This window comes from Mercenaria mercenaria, chromosome 6, assembly GCF_021730395.1.
Source record: "Mercenaria mercenaria strain notata chromosome 6, MADL_Memer_1, whole genome shotgun sequence".
Classification (NCBI taxonomy): Eukaryota; Metazoa; Mollusca; class Bivalvia; order Venerida; family Veneridae; genus Mercenaria; species Mercenaria mercenaria.
Genome location: NC_069366.1, coordinates 10,442,918 through 10,466,806, shown reverse-complemented (window position 1 = coordinate 10,466,806; position 23,889 = coordinate 10,442,918). Strand labels below are relative to the sequence as shown.

The window sequence follows — 23,889 nt, the reverse complement described above, 5'->3', positions numbered from 1 at the left end:
GTTTATGCATCTTTACTTGTTTTATTGTATATACTAAGTCTTGCTAAAATATACTGGCTGCAGAACTGACATTTTTATAATGTTAACGGTGTTCCGTTCTGACTGTGATCGTGCGCGAAGCGCGAAATCACGATGGCGAAGCGCGACATCACAATTGCGAAACTGCAAAATAATTTCGCGCTTCAACATCGTGATCTCGCGCTTTGCCATCATGGTCTCGCGCTTCGCTTTCGTAATTTCACGTCACTTTCAGAGAGGATGCGATGGCCAAAACGAAACTCCGTATAATGTCTGATGTATACCATAAGATCCCCGACCTTGAATCTATTATCTGTTGAAGTAATAATACAAAATGATGATATTGTTTGTTTGTTGTTGTTGTTGTTTTTTGTTTTGTTTTTTTTTGGTTTTTTTTACTTCTTTTTCTGCTTTTTTTTTTTTTTTTTTTTTGGTTTCTATTTTTTTTTTCACATCAGCATTTGTCTGAGAATAGGTGAAATGTATATTACCAACAATGATTAATAAAGTTCACTAGATTTTGAACAGTTTCGGCTAACATAACGAATTATGAACATAATGAAAAAGTCCTCGTAGGAAATTAAGTGTGTTGGAAATACCTGTAACACCGATATGTTTAATTAAGCGATTATCTTTGAATTTCCTGTATAAATTAGATTAGTAACGTAAACGTAGCTGCAACATAGTGGATTTTATAATACAAGGACGATGGATTATTACACCTCAGCGGTTTGTAAACCCTCGATCGATTGTAAACACCCTGTAGATAAAACTAGCAAGAAAATACGTCTAGCCTAAAATGTACCAGAAATATTCAGCATCAGCTGAAGTTGCGTTGGACCGTGTTGTCAATAACAAGGTAGGACAGTTCATATCACTCGTTATATAAATCCTCTTACTTAACGCACGAAATCATACCGTGCAGGTATTGTCCGTAAGTATTGACCTGGCACTCATTAATCTTCGGCAATATTTTCGGGCATTTTCGTTATTTTTCGCGATATTTGTGTCCTGAAAATATCTAGATTTATCAAAATAATCAAGGTAAATAACCAATGGCACAGTGGTGTAGGGGTAAGCTCTCCGACTTAGAAACCTATTTCCATGGGTTCGAATTATTTTCTGACCTGTTTTTTTTAAAATACAATTCCTTGTGTTTGTATTTGTAACTATGATTATATTATTTTATGAAACATTTCATTTTGTCTCGCTAACAACAGTTCTTTGAATTGTCCGTTAAATGAAAGGATGCGTGTACAGTCCTGAAGATTTAAACGACATTTTAGAACGGTTTTATGTACGCAGAAGAATGGTAATTGATAGTAGAGTATTTCGTTGATAAATCATGATAAGTGTGACAAGTTTTCCGTCTTTTGCAGATAAAATAAAACGAAAAAACAATAACAAAAAACAATTTGGTCAGACAGTGGACTCGAACACACAAACCCCTGAGGTTGCAAAGCAAAACGCTTTGCCCGCACAGCTATGTCCGCACATGATACATGATGGTATATAATTGGGTTTTCAACAGTTATATCGTTGTTTAGGTTCGGACACCGAACATTAATTTACGGATACATACGGAATATTCATGAGTGCCAGGTCAATACTTACGGACAATATGATATCACAACAGTCTTTCTATATGCTATGCTATGCTATGCTATGCTATGTTATGTTATAGTCTGATGATTACGGCCACTGATTACAAAACATCTTTAAAATAGCGTTCTGTTCTGTTCATTAGATTAGTCCTTCAAATATTTTAAACATGCCAAATTTAAGCTGTCTAACTCAATGTAAACACAATGGTTGATAAAAATTGATTTAACATGTTTATGCTATATTTAACAACGGGAAAATTCAGTCGATTTCTATTTTTAACTGTAATATATTCTATATTTAGAACAGGTTTGTCCCAACATTTACTATATTTAGAAACCGCGAATAAGTGCGTTCTGAAAGTTGTTCTGATGTAATGAAATCTTAATATATTGTGTTAATTTTATGTTTTATAACGACGCAGTTTGCATTTTGCGCTATTTATATAAGGAATTGGTTTTTTATTACCATTTAAATGTATTATCCCAAGCTTACTATATTTAGAACTTGTGCTGAAATGCTTTCAAATGTTACTAAATTTAAGCTGCTGATTTCACAAACTGCAGAAAGGTAAGTACACATGTACTTATTTAAGATGTATAATTTATGTAATTTAATGCATCAAAGATATCAATCTTGAAAAAATTAAGTATCATTGAAAATAATTGCCCAAGTCCTGGATAAAATATCTGGACAATGGAGACAACTCCGCTAAAACTTCATTGTAGGCTGACTAGGCACTTTTTATCTCGATGAATTTTACTAGTATATTGTAATTCAGTTATCTTACTAGACAAAACAAAATCTATCATATTTTACAAATAACTGTTTATTGTGTCATAAACTCTAAAACACCCATCCGCCACGAGAATACAGAGATTTATAAATAAAAAGGTTAAATTATTTTCAGTAAAATCATTTTAGACTGTCTCTAAATATTCAAATGTATGATACCTTTGTCGTATACATGACATGATATATACTTACATGCACGGCAACGTCATTTAATTAAGAGATGATTTATAGCAAAAGAGCGTTTTAACACTTTTTATGAACGATGGGCGGTGTATAATTATACGTCGGGCGTAATAATTTCACGAGGGCGCAGCCCGAATGAAACGTAGTACCGCCCGAGTGTATAAATAGTGTTAAAACACACTTTTGCTATGCATTATTTCAATTCTAATATGCACTGAACAGTAGATAAAATAAAGTAGCGCTCCTTCTTGGTCGCAACAGAAACATTGACGTCGTCGGACGTTAACGTGACGTCTTTCGGTGACATTGTAAGTCTTGAAATAGTGCAGATAAATCTCTTCATATGTTCAGATTTGAAAAATAAAGGAATGTTGGCTATTATATTATATCAACTTCGTCGCTTATGAAACGACTCATAAAATTATATACGTCAGTAAAATCCTTCATAGGAATTAATATGTATAAAGTTCAATTGCCAGAAAATAACAATAGTAGGCTTCTGAATTTTTAATACTTTTAATTTTTCACGTTTTCCATGATAAACATCTACGCAAACGTTTGTGATTTTTATTACGCAAGCATGTTCGATAATTAAGGAGAGGTTACTCCACAGGCGGCCAGTCGCACATGAGAAACATTTAAGTTTTTGTATTTATAATTATTATGATTTTTTTTATAAACTATCCTCACTCGACCTACATTTTTGCACCAGTTTCAGAGAATCCTGCGGAAATGTATAGCAGAAAAAAAATGGTGCACATATTTTTGTAATGAATGGACAATCGAAATAACATTTATAACATTTATGAACCAGTTACCGTATAAAAACATAATATGTTTTACATATGCATTTTAGCATTAACATATACACTTCAGTTCAATGGACAATAGCATTTCCCACATATTACGCTCAAAACGAAACGCTAAACAGTTTGTGGGGTCAAGCTGGAAATTAATTTAATATACTATTTTCTCTGTTTGTCACACATAGACATTGAGTTGCAACCCGAAAACATTTCCATTACTTGGTCTAAATTATGTATAACGCTTAGCGCATCCTAGGGATGTGTGTTAAGAGGACAGCATTTTGTATCGAATGAGTCTATTTATTTGTCCAATAATTTATTGCTCAAAAATAATTTTTCAGACGTACAAGTTATTACTAAGTAATGGAAACATCGCATATGTGCACTATGGTTTTCAGAAATAAAGATATTCCTTCTGTTGTAGTGTGTAATATCTGTTGGGCTTTGAAGTTGATGACAACAAAAACATTTCCGTTTATAAGCACTTAGGCATTGAGCAAAGTTAGTGTTCTCTACTTTAAACGAAATTACTTATTTCAACTAATTCTCATATTGGAATTTTTTTTTCAATTCTGCTCAATACAACATATTCATTACTTTCTACTTTGTTAGTATAAAAATATCAAAATCGCTATTTTTAAAAACTTATGAAATCTGCAAAAATATCTTTTGGTAGTAAAGAATTCAACCAAGAATAATATTAGCGGACTCAGTTTGATTGAGTCTGTTCATGAGAGGTAATGAAATGCGAAACACCTCTAAAGCCCCCTAGCACCGGCGTAAGCGGATCAGAGTATAAATATGTCATAGAAAGTTTGCACCTCTCAACTCTATTACACATATGTTGAATGGACTCCATTGTCCCAATGGACCAGAAAATATAACAACACTGAATCCAAGAACGGGCAGACGTTTTACAGCCGCCACAGGGCACTTGAAAAAATGATGTTTTGATAGTTAATAAAGTCTGTAAAAAGATCCTTTGGAAGCAAAGAATGTAACAAAGAATAGTAAGAGCAGACTCGGTTCGATTGAGTCTATTCATGAAAGGTAATGAAATGTGCAACACCTCTCACGTCCCCTTTGCACCGGCGTAAGTACAACAAATTACAGTATCAGAGTACATTATCAGAGTATAAAATATGTCATAAATTTAAAGCACACAATTCTGCAAAAAGGAACGATGCTATGGATTTCTTTGTTTACAGACTGAGCTGTAAACGTAGTAACTGTTATGGAAAATAAATATTGCCGAGAGCGTCACACAGTTTAACTTTCTTTGTATAGCTTGTCAGCCTGTCTCAACATTTCGTTGCATCAACAACAAAAGAAAATATCGAAAGGTAATTCAGTAGAAATTCAACTTAGCGTGGCAGTTTTAATGTATATATCTAGCTAGCTGAATACGTCGGGGAGGACTGTCCCTCATGTTATCCATTTGCTTCCTGTACTTTGAACGCACGTGTTATTAATATTATAAGTTCAATGATAATGATAGACATTTGTAACTAAGATTTACCTAAATTGACATTTTACGAGAAAAGTACGCTGTATCTTACTGTATCTATGTTATAAATTGATTTGCATAAAACCTTTAAAATGACTTGATATGAATATGATGATCGTCCGCTGCGGATCAAAGCTTTATTTATATTTTGATTTATTTTTTGCAAGCAACAATGTTATCAAGTGGTCATTAGATTTAAATCAGTTAAAGTAATGCAAATAAAAATTCATTTAAAGAGCCAGGCAACTAAACTGCTTATGTAAGGATGTCTTTTTTTTTCGTTGCATGCTGAAGATGAGTACTAAAGAAAAGAAGTACCGGTATGAAAGCATCGTCATTCCTTTCGAGGGGTACCCAAGAGTGCACTATTTCAAAGCCAGGATAAAGGACTTTCAGAAAAGATTTGATACAGTAATGGGTATGTTTAATACGTTTAATACGCTGTTTCAGTAATTTGGGTATAATGTTATTGGATAGATGCGGCTCTATAATATGCATAAACACATTAGATCCACGTGTATATGAATATGCAGACAATGCTGATGTTAAGCAAGTAAAACCTATTAATGTACGATGTTTCTCATTAATTTACAGAGCTGGTGCAGGTGTTCTGCATATGCCCGGAATGATTATCAATAGGAACGCACGGCAAAATTACGCAATGTTTTGCAAGTCCGCACGCATTTATTGTATAATATGCATAATATACTGACTAATTGTTAGGGTTAGTATCACCATGGTTACAAAATATATACATTTAAGATATTGATTGTTCAAATTCAGTTAATCCGGTATATACCGGAGTCTGTAATATATCACGGGCGCACCAGCTCTTTTTTTAGTCACAGCCATTAATACATACTGATATGATGTCATATTTAGCGCGGAATGATTATGTTGCTGTTAATTAGCCAGAAATATATAATGAGCCCGATACTTTGTTGGGTCAATTTCCTGTTGAAAAAAAAAAACAAGATTTCAATAAACACTGGTTACTCTGCATATTTTCTTTAGTTTTATAACTTTTTTCACCATTTTCCAATTGTTTCATTAGGTAAACTCCCTAGCAATGTACGTGACGAAAATGTGACGCAGTGTATCGAGGCTCTGAACAAAACCATTGACAAGAAAATGAATTTAATTGTAATTGGAGAAGACGTTGTTCCTCTTGAAGATCTATGCATATCAACGCAGTGTATAGATGATATGGAAACCGTGTCTTCTTCGTCCTGTGTGACTGTTATCATCTGCCATGCTGTTATTGATGCGCTGGACGAGAAAAGTGTAAAGGTGATAAAGGGAACGTTTTACTTAATATTGCCTTAAAATACCCTTACTTCTGTATAAGCATTATGTATCAAAAGCAGAATTAATCCATTTTATGTTACTTCAGTAAAGTTTCAAATGTTTGATCTGGAAATAGAAAGATGACAAAAATATGAATAAATTTGATAGGTGACATTTCTAAATATGTATGTACATCTATGTCATGTACTTGAAGAAAGAAACAACACCGAGTGACTAGCTCTAGAGTATATTATATACTGACCAAGCATACATACAAACATACAACAATATTATGAGTAGATGCATATACCAACTTATAAGACAATACATCACAATCTAGAAACGCAACGTTTTCCCCCTCAATCTTTTCATACTTTCCTTGTACGTGTATATTTGAAGTTTTAATAGTAGTATTGTAAAATCGTATAGAAGCCTGACCATCATCCAATCAACAAAAACCAAATGAAAAGATCAAATAAGTGCAGTTTTCTTGTCAATTATCAGGTTAAAATATATTGACTGTAGACCAAGTGTTGCGTTTCTAGATGTACTCAGTATATTTCATAACCAGTTTTATATTGTTTTTATAGATAATGGTATTGGTCGCTCAACAGATATCAAAAACCGTTAGAAGCATCGGTATGATAGATTCAGTCCTCATTTTTGGCAAAGCCAAGGGAACGTTCACAGACGAAGAAAGAACGACATTTCGAGATGACGTAAATCGGGAAATTGAATCATCTACCGGTCTTTTCGTAAACACATCAAATATAATTATTTCGACTGAGATTGGCGATCTCAAAAGTAAAATATCATCTATATACGAAGCACGCATAATCGAAGTGTTCGTAAAGATACGTTTATTTCTAAGTCTATTTGTCACGAAAAATCGCCGAGTAGCTCAAAAGCAACACGACGTACTGGAGAATAAACTAATGTTAAAAGCAGTCTTAAACTTTCTTCGAAATGGGTTTAGCATATGTGATTTCATGTGCATACAAGATACTACTAGTAACAAATCTTTTCTCAATCAGATAGTTGGACGTTTGGCTAGGCATGTTAGATGCACAATAATACCTCCCGTAGCTTCAAAACATATGCTGCCAAATTGGTTATGTGCTGAACTTCTTAATGAAATAAAATTTGAAGATGTTCTTATTAAATCAATTTCAAACAAATCTCGATACCTTTTGTGTAAACTGGAACGTATTTGTATATCGGCTAAAACGATTAAACGAAATATCACAAATGGCAAACATGTATCTGATTCAGCAATTTGGAATGTTTCGCATTGTTTTTCATTTGATTTTATTCAATATCCTCTTCAAAGAGACTTCAAGGAAGCAGCATCGAAGACAGAAAGTACAATGTCTTCTGTGAGACGTTTATTGAACGTAATGGGTAAAATGATTTACGAAATAGACGGGTACTTGAAACAATCCATTGTACAGTATGTTCCAGTTCCTAATAAAGAGCCTACCATAAATATACCGGACAGACTGCGACGTGATATACTGGCGTAAGTGCAATCAGTAGTTAGTCTTTTGTTTTAATTAAAGTGAACAAGATTGTTGATTTTTAATATTGAAACTAATTTAAGTTTTATTGTGCGTGACTATTTCAAGTAACAAATGTAGAATCAAAACAAACCCATCAAATGAAGCTTACGACAAAGGAAAGTAATTAAACATTATGTCTCGAAATATTAATCCTAGAAGTCATTTTGCGTGCATGTGTTTTCTAATTATAGACAATGAATATTAAAATTTTTAGCTTTTGTTTTATTATTGTCGTAATTGATTTGTATTTAATGACATAAAATAATTTTAAATCTTTTTTTAAGAATGGATGGTGTCTATGGTATTGGAACAATTTATGGAGAAATAGAGATCCACTTATTGAGAGATACAGAAAATGAGGATGCAATTCCAAATTTAGCAGCTCGTCTCCAATCACTGATGCGAGAATATCACTTACAAAATGCGTACAAGATTAAACAAATAAAACAGTAGATGATAGAAGTAAACGATAGGTAATTAAAATGTCTCTAATGTTGTCAATCAATCTCATATGCTTATATTGTTTCAACTTTCCAACTTCAATGAAAAAAAAAAAAAAATATTTCATCAGTGCTAAAGATCATGAAGATAGCGAAAAACCTACATTTATCATTGTAGTTAATATTTTTTGTTGTTTTTACTGCATGTTAGTTTCATGCATATTATGTGTATATACTGAATGTATTGACTTTAATAATTTTGAAAAATGTGGCCAACGTCTAAAAAAAAATCGGACAATTATATGCAGGATATTGTGTGAAAGTCATACGAAGCTGCTCATTGAAGAAAATATTTGTAAAGTAAAAATAACTGTTGCACGGACTTCATACATGTATATTTTAATAAAACATCCAAAAATGCACAAAATGTTTTATGCCATTATTGTTGAACAAATGAAATTAAACTCGTCATGTTTATAATTGTGTTAACTTCATAGCAGGAACCAACCCTTTACGCACATATCCCATACAGCTATGCTCACAATTCAGCTAACAACATATTTGAACATCAGCCTTCAAATCTACAAAATGGGTTAATTTTCAAAATATAGTTAATAAGTACTGCAAAAGGTATAATTCCAAATATTCTGTAAAGAGTTAGCCAGGCAAGGGGAAATGAAGAAATATATTTTTATATAGATTTATGCTTAAAAATGTTTTGTCCAAGTGCGAAGACACGTCCAGTGTCCAGCTAAAAAATCTAGTATACCCGAGTTTTTGAGTAATTTTTAAAGGTTGAGATTGTGGAAAATTTGGATCATAATCTTAAAGGCTGTAAGCTCTGTCAATACATAAAGGCTGGATAAGGCAGTAAAATCTGCGTTGCCGACCTCGAGCTCCTGTGATGAAGCCATGATATTAAGACTCAATTTAAGATGTTTTCCTTAATTTCGAAATACGGTACAGAACGTTAAAAATGTTTCTTACTTATAAGTATCATGAGCTCGGAAGGTTTGTGAGTTTTTATTAAAACTTCTTCATTTTAATGTTTCATGAAAGTAAAATGCTACCCTTTTCAATATATATAAAATGGATAAAATTCGAGTCCTGTTGGATGCATGTCGTGTTACTGAAAAGAGGCCGGTTAGTGAGCCGTCAGCTGGGTTCAAAGGAGTGATTAGAAAGGTAAAAAAAGGAAATACTGAATAAAGTATGAAACGTTTAGTAACAATCTGTTGAAAGCGATTGTACAACGTTCATAGCTCAATCAGTAAAAATTTGCAAACGACAAATCATTGTTTGAGATATGTCTTTTTTAAACAAATCTTATAACCAATATCTATACAGGTAAAAGTAGTTTTCTTCCTATTAAACAACGATATCACCCTCGGTGATATTTCTGTCTTATAGAGTTTTGCTATTGCGTGATTAACGCTTCACTTAATTGTTTAGGCTTATGTGTATTCTCACCGGATCAACTGATTTTCAGTCGAAAAATATGAATCCGATTGTATAGGTTGCTTTTTAGAACACTTCTTACAATGTAATGTACATATCGCCTATGCTTTTGAATGTTCGTGAGTGCTTCCTTGTCCCGTACATCTTATGATGTAACCTTAATTTGATCATACCTGGCAAAGATTTATTTCAAAGGATGTGATGCTATGTTCTCAACCGCGTCTTTGAAGGGGCCTCCGTGGCCGAGTGGTTAAGGTCGCTGACTTCAAATCACTTGCCCCTCATCGATGTGGGTTCGAGCCTCACTCGAGGCGTTGAATTCTTCATGTGAGGAAGCTATCCAGCTGGCTTACGGAAGGTCGGTGGTTCTACCCAGGTGCCCGCTCGTGATGAAATAATGCACGGAGGGGCACCTGGGGTCTTCCTCCACCATCAAAGCTGGAAAGGCGCCATATGACCTGAATTGTGTCGGAGCGACGTTAAACCCAACTAAATCAAATCAAATCAACCGCGTCTTTGAAACATATTGAAAAAAATAGTGCTATTTGCTAATATCTATGTAATTTGCGTTGGAACTGCTGTAATTGGTTGTAAAAGACTAAAGTAGCAAATAATTTTGCTATATGTTCTGTGTAAAATTAACAATTTTCAGAGGGCTGTAACAAATAGCCAGGCCCATGTTAAAAAAGAATTACTCGCCCTATGTTCTTTAACCACAAAAAAAGAAGAAAGGTAGGCGTCATGTATCTTCGAAGAGATATTTCTTGTATAACAGGTCAACACTATGGAATATCTTCCAAACTGACAGCTAAATGTAAGTATTAACACATGAGTAATAAGGTTTGTTTGCATTTCTATAAATAAAAATCAAACAAAAACGACTCTCCTTGAAAATGCCATCCAAATGTCAACTATAGGTCCACATTGTAATAAAATCAGGAACTGGCTTTTACATAAAACATGAACTAGAAATGCTACTTTAACAGGAAATAAATGGAGGATTTTGTTTCTTTCCGCCATTATCTGCATGATTACCTATTAAAATGGCCGCCAATTTTAATTTGCCACGCCAATATGTGGCAAAAACAGCAAGTACTTCTGTACACGCTATCTTAAAAATTCTTTCGCAAAAGTAAAGTACTTCAAATTCTGATGCACGCCATACTTTTCAGTTTGATTTTATGCCACCAACAAAGCAGAGGCAACATTGAAAACTTAACTTTCCCATGGGAAATTCTATTTTCCCATAGGAATGCGGTCTTTTCCCATGGGAAATCCACTTTCCCATGGGAAAATAACTTTCCCATGGGAAGAACATGTGATAAATTTTCCCATGGGAAAGTGGATTTCCCATGGGAATTTCCCATGGGAAATATATTTGTTTCTTAAAATGATAAATCATTATCTTTTAAACTTATTCTACACCAGGCACATCATAACATGACTTTGGAAAAAGTTATTTGTCATTTTATTATTTTACATATTTTCCCATGGGAAACCGTTCCCATATTTCGGCCATGGGAGGATGTTCCTATGGGAATCATTTCCTATGGGAAATATTTCCGATGGGAAGACTTTTAGATTATTCCCATGGGAAATATTTCCTATGAGATATATTTCCCATGGGAAATATTTCCGACGGGAATGAATTCCGGTGGGAATATTTAATATAAAATAAGTCATGTGTATAATTTTCCACAGAAAAATACTTTATAAGAAACTGAATATTCTAAACTGAATAATACCTTTTTAGATACGGAAGTCTTCGATACTATCGTTTAAATTGGCATCAAATGGGAAATAGAGTATGTCAAATGGGAAATAGAGTATGGTCATGTGTCTTCTACAGGCGATATTTCTTTTCACATTTACTTACTGCAAAATTACATCTAAACCACACTGTTGTGATCTGGAGTTACTTCTCGTACTAACCCTAATAATACTGGACACGTTTGAGTCTATCTTTGCGGCCAGTGTAAATCATGATCAACTTGCACATCCGTGCAGTCTGATCATGATCTGCACTGTTCGCCATTCAGTCGGTATCCTTTTGTAAGCACCCCCTTTAACAGTTAATTGTACTGTCCAAAGTGAAAGATGGACAAGTTCGTTATAGAAATTCAACGGGGTAAGGGCTAAAATAGAGTTTAATATTCTCTCTCTTCCTTATACGTTCTAATGCCATAAAATCTCCAAAGCGAATAAAACAAACACCAGCTTTAATATAAATCCCAAAGTCATACTCATATTCATTATGCATATTTCCTATAACCCCTTTTAGTGTTTAGCATACAATAAATACACTGTAAAACTACAAAACAAAAAAAAACAAAAAAAAAAAAAAAAAGCAAAAAAACTGACATAGGCTCTATTGAGTATCATCCTTCATCAAACTCCTGTTCAAATTATTTTGATCGTAGTAGTGGCCGAGTCTGCACTGTGACAGGGTCGTGCAACAGTCACGATTAAAACAAATCCACATTAATGCTGATTTGCTGTCATTATCACATATCAAAATATAAGTATCTATATTTAGACGCAGATGGTGTACTGAATTAAATCTAAAAAGAAATTGTTAATTTAAAATCTTCTATTAAATATGTGTTGCTATTATAATCCGAAACATACTTATTTCGTTCGCAAAAGTACTACGTTTGTAGTGTGCGGCCAGTTTTTTTATCTCTAAATAACACGGAGTACTTTTTTTCGGAGATTACATATTATAACTTGTATCGAAAAAAAATCTAATTCTCAATATTTACGCCCAATAAAGAATCAATGTATTCCTAATATCGAGGCTTCACAATCAGTCTTGAGTTCTTACATATTTATAAGAAATGAAGCTCAGCAAATTTGGCCGGGTTTTGGTAGTGACAAAATGCGTTGCAAGGGTACATATGATTAGTTAAGGACCATGGGTTGAAACGTATTTTGGTAGGGTTTTTTTTTTACATCAGGGACTGTGCTCATTTTTACATAATGCACAAAAGAGAGAGATAAAAGGAGGGAATGTCTTCTATAAAAATGGTGGGGGAGGGGGTTTGGAGTTCCCCTGCCGAGATATAGTTTTCGTATAAAAACAACCAAAATGTAGATTCCTGGGCGTTTGAAAAGCGCTTCCTATGCAATAACATTGTATTATTTTGTTGTTTTAATGTGCTATTGTTGTCGGAGGGATAACCCACCGAGAGTTTTAAAGCACGAAAATGTTGAATTCTGTAAAACGATGTATAACTGTGAGAATGACACGTGGGTCATCCACCTAGGTTTTTTTAAAAAAAAAAACATCCTACATAAACATAAATGGTGAATTCTGTGCGTGTTTTAGGGGTCTTAGATAAATATTTCTTACACACCGGACTGGCGTTTCCGGTGATTTCACCCATGCCGGCAACGATGTAACTCATTGCAGAGTTGGAGCGGTCTTCTGCGCATGCCCGAAATTGAATATCAATTGTAGCGCACGGCAAAAATATGCATAGTTTTGCATGTCCGCACGCATTTAGTGTACAATATGCATAAAACAATGACTAAAGGTTAGGGTTAGTATCAGCATGGTTACAAAATATATACATTTAAGATATTTTTCGTTCAAAAATAGTTAATCCGGTATGAACCGGAGTCTGTAATTTATACCGGCGCTCCAAGTCTGCATTGAGTCACAGTCTGCCGGCAAAACCTATCTGGCACCCCCATGCCAGATGAGTCTCGTGCTGTTAATGACAACCAAAAATACGAAAAAAGCAGGTACCTTGATAGTTTCTCTCCATTCCTTATAGTATATTTCTTGATTCAAAATACGTTGGTTTACCGTAAGAACATACGTTACGCAACAAACAATAAAACTAAACTGGAACTTTGTTACTAGTATTCTGCGTAACGCAAAACATCATGACGTCACTTCTGCTTACGGACGTTAATTTCCCGCGCTTTGTGTTCATTCTCTACTATAAGAAATAGTGCTGCGTAGGCCTAAGTATTTCTACATGTTATTTGTAAAATACGGTATGCAAGGAAAATCATCTGCCAGAATAAAATGCTAGAATGTAAACGATATGCAAGCCTCATTACCGCCCAATGCGCAGGTGCCCTCGGGACGGATATTTCTATCCGATTCGTAAACACATGACTGATATTATTATTCCGACACAAAAAGATTTTTTTTCTCTTTAAAGGCGATGGGTTTCGAGAGTCCACCACAAATATCTTTGAAACACAACGTATAAGAATGGTAGAATGTGGCCGGGGGCTTACTTGAATAATTTTCCAAAAACTGAATTCTCCGACGTTAGATTTAGATTTTTATTTTGGTGTATACATGCGAGTGGTGTTCTGGGTCCTCCCCGGAAAACGCATGGAAATGGTGGGTTCTGTGTGTTAAGATGGGTTAGAAATATATCATTTACTCTGAACTGAAGCTTCCTCTGCAAAAAGGTATTCAATGTCATGTATCATATTTTTTATCTACATATATAAATGCGAATGATTTTCTATAAATATCTATCGCGGAATTTGGTTTTTTCTTCATTTGTATACGACGTATTATGAGAACACCTGCGGCGGGCGGCGAGCAGGCTGCTCGAAAGTTGTCCGCTATCTAACTTGAGCAGTTCTTATCCAGTGTTCACCCACTAAACTTGGTCAGAATGTTCACATCTCGGGCAAGTTCGATAATCAGCTGGATTGTCTAGTAGTTCTGGAGGTACACCCCTTTAATTGCTTAAAATTGCAAGTATTGACAACGTCCGCTCTTTAACTTGAGCAGTTCGTATCCAATATCCACCAAACTTGGTCAGGATGCTGATTTGCAATATATCTCGGCCGAGATCGATAACTAGTCAGATCATCTCAGTAGCTCTGGAGTTATGCCACTCGAATAACTCAAAATTGCGAATGATGACAGATTCCGCTCTCTTACTTGAGCAGTTCTTTTGTCCAATGTTCACCTAACTTGGTAATAATATTTATGGGCATAATATCTCGCGCAAGTTTAATGACCGGCAGCAAAAAGCACTTCCCTTTAGCTTTTTGATAGTTTTAATGTGTGTTTGTGATTCTTCCTGCATTACGGGCGTATTTTGTGACAGTTTCGCACTCTTGTTTGAGTGTGTGAAAATTGACAAGCCTGTTTCACTAAGTAAATTGTGGTGAACAGTTGTGCCAAGTTCCTTCAGTATTTCTCGTTGTATGTCAAAGTTAGATTTGCTTTGACCTCTCTCACGTGTGTTCCAATGGCCCTTTCGGACTGAATTAGGGTCGTTATATTTTCAAGGTCAAAAGGCCAAGGTCGGATGAGCCACTAAGTTCCATCATGACTCTCTTTGAAATAATATTGTCCATTCGTCACAAAATATTCTTTTTGTAAATCATGAGATTATTATTAATATCGTTTTGCGTTGGATGTTCATATATCCAACGTATTTTGGTACTATATTTTTGTAAAGTACCAAACTGCGTTGAGTGAAACGCATTTTGGTAGTGATTACCAAAACTCGGCCGAATTTCGGTAGCGACTACCAAAATGCGTTGCTACCATTTTGAGGTGCAACAAAGCACTGTAGCAAGTCTAGAGACCATCGGTTAGATGATATGAAATGAAATTCCCCGAGACCGTAACGTCCGCATATAGTTATTCTTCTTTGTTGTCTGCATATACGGAGGCATTTTTTTTTCGATGTTTTTCGGTTTAGGTTTATGTACTATCCGGAGACTGGTTGTCTGCAAGAACAGCACAGCACCATGAATCAGTCACAGATATTCCTAAATCGTGCCAACATGTTTTCGTAATGAAAACTGTATATATGCAACGGAAAAAACACCTTTTTTAAAAAAGTAGGGAAGTGTAAAGGATGTCAAGTTTCTGCGCCGAGTGCAAACAATACTAAAAATCCTAATGACAGTGCGGGAACGCGGTGAATGACGTCACCGTCACACCAGCTGCCCGTAAATTTTTCAAAGTATGTTATTTGCTGTAACAAGGATGATACCACTAAATGTTAACTGTTTCGAGCGATGTTTCACTTTCTTATGAGTGGCGAATATATAAAATATAAATTCCCATTCTAGGCGGTGTCTTAATTCATATAAAGGGATGAAAATCCCGAGACGGTAACGTCCGTATATAGTTATTCATCTTTGTTGTCTGCATATACTGAGGCAATTTTTAGATGTTTTTTCCGGTTCCGGTTTATGTACAGTCCGCAGACTGGTTATCTGCATGAGAAACAGGGCACCCCGGATCAGTTACATAAATTCATAAAACGTGCCAACAAGATTCTTTTGGCCGCGACTAAAAACAAATCTGGTGCGCCTGTGATATATTACAGACTCCGGTATCAGATCTAAACCGGATTCAAGCAATATAAACAAAAAATATCTTAGATTTTATATTTTGTAACCATAGTGATAGTAATTCTAACCTTTAGTCAGTATGTTGTGCGTATTATATTCTAAATTGGTGCGGACATGCAAAGAATTGCGCAATTTTGCCGCGCTCCAATTGGAGGTATGTGTACCGTAAGGGTTGACACAGCATGTATGGCTAATGAATTCCATGGGTTTGAGCCCATATTCGCCAGTCCTTTTAAATAAAGACAGAAAACACACTTAGACCCTGTACTTATGAAGACATCGCTATGACACTGTGATCATACACTGGCACAACTATATCTATATCTTTTTACTGATTGAACTGACACTTATCTTCGCGGGGGATCGAAGTCGTGTCCCCTTGAATGAAAGTCCAATGTGTTAAAGACTAGACCACAGATCCAATGTTTATCAGTCCGATGTAACGGTAATTTCTTTAGTCATCTTGTATGTAGCAAACGTTGGTTTGGCAGTGGTGCTGGGTAATCGCGTGCCTAGTACCTCGTTCTGCGGGCCTGTAATATTCGCATATATTTGTGACAGCGAAGTTTCCTGTGGAGTTCCGCAGGAAACATACCTGAAAAGAGCTCTGGACATACAGATGGGCGGACATAGCGATGCTCCCTGATTCCTTTCAATAAAATCATTTATACCGTATTACCTAGGCATAATTTCACATAGCGCATCATCATCCTAAGTAAGCTCTATACGTGACGATCATGCCTTTTCGACGCATAGACCTTATCTCGCATGTAAGCTCTATGCGTCACTGTTTGACGCATAGAGCTCACATTTAAGCTCTATGCGCTGTAAGCTCACTGCGGTTCCCTTCCTGACTTACACATAAGACACAAAGATAAAGACTGCCACTGTCCGTGAACTACGTCTATACTCATCTTATCTATGTTTTATAAACTTTAAAACCATTATAATATATCCAAAAAAAAAAACATTTATAAGAACAACTTATTTACGACCGATTAGTAGTATTGCCAGTACACAAGTTTATTTAATATACATATCGATAAATTTGCTTACTCTATATACTTCTTATATACCATTCTATGTACTTTGACGGTATCGTTTTTATTCTATGTTTTTAAATTGTTGCCATTCTGTCAATTTTTAATGTTTTTCTATTCTGTCTTTTTTTGCATTTTCCAGCAAAAAGTCTAATTTTTATGATCGTAGCGGTATAGATTGATTTACTCATAAAACAAGATAGCTATTTACGATCGCGCTGTATGAAATTTTACAAGTAAATTAATTGCAAATCGACCGTTTTTATGCAATTTTGCTTTCTTTTACGTTAATATATTACTAAAAATGCCATAGGACTCGAGCTATATGTATTTTACTGACACATATACTGTACCACTGCGCATGACCACCGGAAGGCGATGGTAGGAAGGTGAAAATGCGATGGTACGATGGTGATAACGCGATGGTACGATGGTGAAAATGCGATGGTACGATGATGAAAACGCGATGACACGATGGTGAAAACAAGATGGTATGATGATGAAAACGCGATGGTACGATAGTGAAAACGCGATATTACATAGACATTTCACCATCGTACCATCGCGATTTCATCATCGTACCATCGCGTTTTCACCATCATATCATTGTTGTTTCATCATCGTACCATCGTGCATCGCGGTTTAGTATTAGATAAAACGTCACGATTGTCCAAACGGAACACCGTATTTTATAAACAACTTTATAAAAGTCCGATACTTTTCCATACACAGGTTTATTTTTAGATTACACGCCACGCCTATGTCATATCGATAAATATGTTACTCTATGCACTTTACTGTTCGCACTATAGTTAACAATTTCGCCTTACTGTATGTTTTTAAATTGATGGCATTTTTTCATTATTAAAGATTTTTCTATTCTGTTTTTTGCCTTTTCCAGCCAAAAGTCTAAATTAAATGATCGCAGTAGTTTTAAGTTATCTACTTTTAAAACATATTAACTATTTACGATCGCGCTGTATGAAATTTTCCCGGTAATTTTACTGCAAATCGGCCGTTTTTATGTACTTTTGTTTAATCTAATGTTTATATCTTAATGAAAATGCCCTGATATTCTAGCTATATTTGTCCTTTATCAATGCTGAAAGTTTAAAGCAAATTTGTTGAATAATAAAAGCTCTACACGCGTTTCCTGTGTACGGGACACCTAAATTCCGAGATATAATTTTTAGCTAAAATTTACCTGTTTACCTGTTGCATGCTTACAGTTGCCTGTCGTCGTCTGCTTGTTTACTACACGTCATCCCTACTGGATTTACTACTAGTTTATCCTATGGTGGCCTTTTACTTATACCTGTTACTTCGGTCTGCATGTTGTTTATCTCACCATATGTCCCTAACATTATTATATATACAAATGATGGCCTAACTTTATTTTAAATAATATTTACTATCTGTGGTTACTTCTTGATTCCTATTATTACATGTTAAAATTGTGTAAAATTTGGTTAAAATTGTTAAAACTAGCTAAAATTTGATCAAATCAGAGTCGGCCTATGCTGAAGAACGAAAACACAAAGACTCTTATTTCTGATTTTTCTTGTGCCTAAAGTTTTAAAATTTTGATATAAAATTATATTTAAAACTAATGTAGTAAAAACAGGTGACCATCATTGCCGATATGTAAAGTGGGTGCAAGGAAATGTCTCTTAGTTTTAAAATTGTAGTCTAAAATTATCCTTAAAATGGCTTAAAATTACGTATGTTTTCTTCAATTTTCTTTTTTTGAAAAATTATTCTAGTTTAAAGATTTTAAGTGATAGTTACAGTAAAGGTCTTTAAGCTATTTATTATAAAACAATATAAGAAATACATGTATATATACTTTTATTATAAACTAAATAATATAAGATAAATTATTAAAATATATAATAATAAAAACCTCTTTCGGACTTTTCAGGCTACGCTCTATTAATAATCAGCTCCTGTTACTATGTTTAATATGTGGATAGATAAGTAAACAAAAATCTAAGAGATAAGATTAATTGCAGATTTACACATTATCATTAAAGCGATGTGAAGACGCCAATTTCAAGAAAGTGTTAAAGCTATTACCACGGCCGCAGGGTCTAGCGTCCCAAGTTTCTCGCAGTCTGTGCTCCTCTGCATTCTACTGGTGAGTTGTTGATATACCTAATCGTGTTAATCATGTGACGTATGACATGAAGATCTCTCCGGACCAACTCAATCCCACAGAATTCTATTCGGCAGATTAAATTTCCTTTAAACGCGCATTTGAGTTGGGATTTTCATATGAGCGGATCAATCTTTTTTTTAATTATATAAGAACCTCACCAAAGTGCACGCTATTTTAGACAAAGTTTTCCCTAGGGAAAGACAGGAATAGAATCTCTCTATCCCTGGCACGTGCTCGAACAAATGTATACTTTCCCTGCTAGGAAGGCAAGAATATAAGAATCTTACATGCCCATCTGTGTTAGACGGGGTTTTCAGTACCCAAGGGACAGTGTAAAATGGAAAACCGAGCGTTAGCGAGGTCTTTTATCCAAGCTGTCCCGAGGGTTGGGGAAACAGCTGTCTTATACAGGCAACATGTTAGATCATTTTTCTTGCCTATCACGTTCAAAATAGATCGTGGAGACAAGTGGATTTAGATATTTTCTGATAGCTTTCATTTTTCTTGCCTACCTAGCGGGGAAAGTATACATTTATCCGGGGATAGATATTCCTGTCTTTCCCTAGGGAAAAACCTTGTCTAAAATAGCGTGCAGTAAGGTGACGTCACATAGTACTGGTACCATTGTGACGTCATAAACTTTATAAATAATGTCAAGAAATACCTAAACCTATTCGTCTCCACGAGCTATTTTGAACATGATAGGCAAGAAAAATGATCTAACATGTCTGCCTGTGTAAGACAGCTGTTTTCCCTACCCTCGGGACAGCATGGATAAAAAACCTCGCTGACGCTCGGTTTTCCATTCCACACTGTCCCTCGGGTACTGAAAACCCCGTCTTACACAGGCAGGCATGTAAGATCCTTATAATATAGTTTTGTGACATCACAATAGTGCCAGTACTATGTGACGTCACCCTAGTGCGCGCTATTTCAGACAAGAGTTTTCCCTAGGGAAAGACAGGAATATCTGTCCCCGGCGCGTGCCCGGACAAATGTATACTTTCCCCTCTAGGAAGGCAAGAACACACATTCTATGCGTGCGTACTTACCGTGGTATGTTTAAGATATGTATTTATTTTGTTTATAAATTTAAGCATCGTCAACGTGAAAAAACAACGCAGGTATTCCTGCGTATTTATTAAAATTTAATGACGTTGAGGTAGAGTGTATTCAAGTATTTTTGCGCTTTATGCCAGAATATCGTTAGCGCATGTTCATTTCGTTTTATAACATCTTCATAATCCCTCGGAAGCAGAAAAATGCTTACATGTGATAAGAATAATATTCCCGCATAGAATTTATTAAACTCATAAAATGCTTGGCAGAGCTTCTCATCTTATCATTTTATTCAACTCGTGCAATAAATTCATGTGACAGGACACTCATGTAATATCCTCTACAGTGTATATAATTGCACGTGTATTTTGAAATGTGCGCACACGCAAATCAGATTTCGACCTAGATTGTACACTAAAGTTATGTATAGGCAGTCTGTAAATTCAGTCGTCCTCTCTTGTTGCAAGACGGACTGACAAAATATGATATATATGACCTGTATTTCTGGCTCATATGCCTATGTCTTCAACTTCCTTTCAGTTTTCACTAGTTTTTGTAACTAGTTTTATGAATACAATGAGTGCACGGATGCTACTCGTGAGTACTCCAGAAAAATACAGTTGGGATCATGTATATGTTTATTTAGCGGGAAACATATACACATATCTTTCATAAAATGAGATAATAATTTCATGAAATCGTCAACAAATGTAGAAATTCTCCATATACCCCTATAGAAAATTTGTATCTTTTAGCGTAAACGATTTGTATCTTTTAGCGAGCCTAAAATGTTGTATCATTTAGCGTTAGTTTTGTATCTTTTAGCGAGACTCGATTTTGTATCATTTAGCGTTGATTGTATCATTTAGTGTCAGTTTTGTATCGTTTAACGTCAGTTGTTTCATTTAGCGAAGTTGTATCATTTAGCGTTCCCACACCCCTTTCGTTTAGTGTCGATTCCTTGTCCAAAATGAAATTAACAGCAAGTCGAAAGATTTCCTGCTGCCAGAAATTATATAGACATATCCATGTTCACGTGCACCAACATTTTAACGCACGGGTGGACAGGTGGACATATTATTTTTAAGCGTGCACGCACATTCTAACTGCACTAGATATACGCGTTTACTTATACATTAATTAAAGTGTACGCGTAAATTTATATCTACACACGCGTATAATTTAACGCGCGCATGCGAAATTCTATGTGATTGTATATATATACTCGTGCGCATATACGTGTTCCATAATGGGCGTTTAATTTTATGCATGCACGCTTTATTCTGAGTGATTGTATATTTGCAAATATGCATGCACATATGAACGTACACGAGTAAATTAATATATAAGTATGTACCTACACATTTGCAATTACACATACATTTTTATTGATGGTTTGACGTCATGTGAATGTAATAAAGCCATAAATAAACTAGTGTAATACAGTTCTGACGTCAGCGTCATTTTAATTCGGATTTACTTGGTCGCTCGTAGATATTCTAGCATAAAACATGTGTTAACAGAGAGATTCAGGTGCTGTTATAAAACATTCTAATATATGCACGTTCCGTGGTAAAGCGCTAAGGTATTACGGCCCATAACGGATTTATATTTCAATTGAAATAACGTCAACGTGAAAAAAATCAACAGATATCCCTGCGCATTTCATTGAAATTAAATTACGTTGAGGTAGAGTTTATATATTCATTCTGCATTCGTTTATGCGCTTTATGCTTAAATAGTTTTAACTCATGTCCATTTCGTGTAATAACATCTTTAGAACCCCTCGGGATTCTGCATATGTTGCAACACGAAAAACATGCGTTATCCCTACAAAGAAAGAAGAAATTTTGATGTTTCAGCATAATAAATCTTGCCTGTGATAAAAATTCTTCCCATAGAGCCTTTCATTTTATTATTTTATTCAAATTGTGTAATTAAGGGTGCTATAGTTATCTGAATACATGTTTTATACTTAAAATGACATTAACCAATCTAATGTACTAAACTTGTTGCAGTGATTTAGACTGAACGCCGAACACCATATCTTTGTTGTAGGTATGGGTTCGAATATAGTATTCAAAACAATATAATATGATACGTATTAATTGAATTATAATTGCTAATACACTAAAAAATCATCATGGGTTCGAACCTACACGTTATGCACTGTGCATTCTTTGTTAGATTTTCTCAAGTGAATCATCAGCCGAGATGATCCGACTACCAGATCAATCTTAGTATATGAACTCGCCCAAAAGGTCATTATTGAAAGTGAAAGTGTATTTTACCCCAATAGAAAATTTATATCTTTAAGCGTCAACGATTTGTTTTATTCAGCAAGCCTAAAAAGGATTAAATTTATAACACTTCCGCTTTTAGACACAATGTCTATAATCAAATCGTCATGGAGAAGATAGTGCGGATGGCGCCTCGCCCGAGGACCGATCTCACGACCACGCGATCTGTAGATTTGCGCTGTCACTTTTGAACTAAGCAGGCTGGCTACATTTTTTTTGCATAACTCTTCACTAGGGAAAAAATTCATACAGAAAATATTTCCTATTGGAACGCATTCCCATGGGAAACGCTTCCCTTGGGAACAGTTTCCTACAGGAAAGCATTCCCATGGGAAACTTTTCCCAAGGGAACAATTTCCTATGGGATTCCCAAAGGTATTCTTTCCCATGGGAAAACTAAATTATCTTTTTTTCAAACAAATAAACTAGCCAGTGCTATAAAAGTATTTTTATAAAACAGCTATGATGTTTTTCTAATAGTTTATATGAAAATAAAAAAATAAGGTTTTCCCATGGGAAATTCCGATGGGAAAGATTTCCCAAATGTTTCCCATGGGAAAATACCGTCCCATGGGAAAGCCATTTTCCCATGGGAAATGACCGTTTCCCATAGGAAATCGGCCATTTCCCATGGGAAACAGAATATTATAATAGCAATATTTATTAAAATAATAAGACTAGAATGATGAAAGTTGTTGGCTGCTATATGGTAGATATGGGCTATCATTCAGTACCATTTAAAAGTTCAAAGCTTTTGTAGAAGTACTTGACGTTTTTGCCAATTATTGTCCGTGGCAAATTAAAATTGGCGGCCATTTTAAGTACTATCATTTATATTAAGAGCTTATGACTTGCCGACTTAAAATAATTTTGTTGAGCATGCATGGTATTTCAACTTAATTACTATAGGGAAGCTGTTTAACTCTGCTTGTTTCTTTTAAAATAAGACGCCAATTCTATCTGATAAATGAATTCCTGTGTACAAGAGATAAAATCTGTAATTAAAACAGAATTAAGGGCAGAATACAAGACATACATTGCAGTAGATGTAGAATAAATGGATGAAGTTCTTAGAGTAATATATAAATATATATGTGATCAGGTTTTGTTGTTGTTGTTTTCGATTTAACGCCGAGCTTCAACATTATTTTAGTTATTTTGCGGCGAGCGGTTAACCTAACCAATGATCATTGGTTCTGTACCTGTTCTTCGCAAGTAATTGCTAACATCCCCACAAGAATCAGAGGGGGAGGACACAATGCCTTTTATCAAATCGTAATTACACATGGATCGAGGATCGAACCCGTGACGCCGCAATCCGGAGAA

General features: G+C 35.0%; 1 protein-coding gene across 1 annotated transcript; it reads left to right on the top strand.

Moving 5' to 3' along the window:
- Positions 1–4,641: 4,641 nt before the first annotated feature.
- Positions 4,642–8,666, top strand: LOC123549684 (uncharacterized). The gene is made up of 5 exons (XM_053545063.1): positions 4,642–4,747; positions 5,206–5,329; positions 5,966–6,201; positions 6,789–7,717; positions 8,042–8,666. The coding sequence occupies exons 2-5, from the start codon at positions 5,206–5,208 to the stop codon at positions 8,208–8,210; spliced, it is 1,458 nt and encodes a 485-aa protein (XP_053401038.1). The 5' UTR covers positions 4,642–4,747; the 3' UTR covers positions 8,211–8,666.
- Positions 8,667–23,889: the final 15,223 nt, after the last annotated feature.

Bases quoted from the DNA above. Each gene is read 5' to 3' on its own strand.
- LOC123549684 (XM_053545063.1), top strand. From the start codon at position 5,206: ATGAGTACTAAAGAAAAGAAGTACCGGTATGAAAGCATCGTCATTCCT. The intron at 6,202-6,788 runs GTGATAAAGGGA...TTGTTTTTATAG, and splicing joins TGGACGAGAAAAGTGTAAAG to ATAATGGTATTGGTCGCTCA. The intron at 7,718-8,041 runs GTAAGTGCAATC...TCTTTTTTTAAG, and splicing joins CTGCGACGTGATATACTGGC to AATGGATGGTGTCTATGGTA.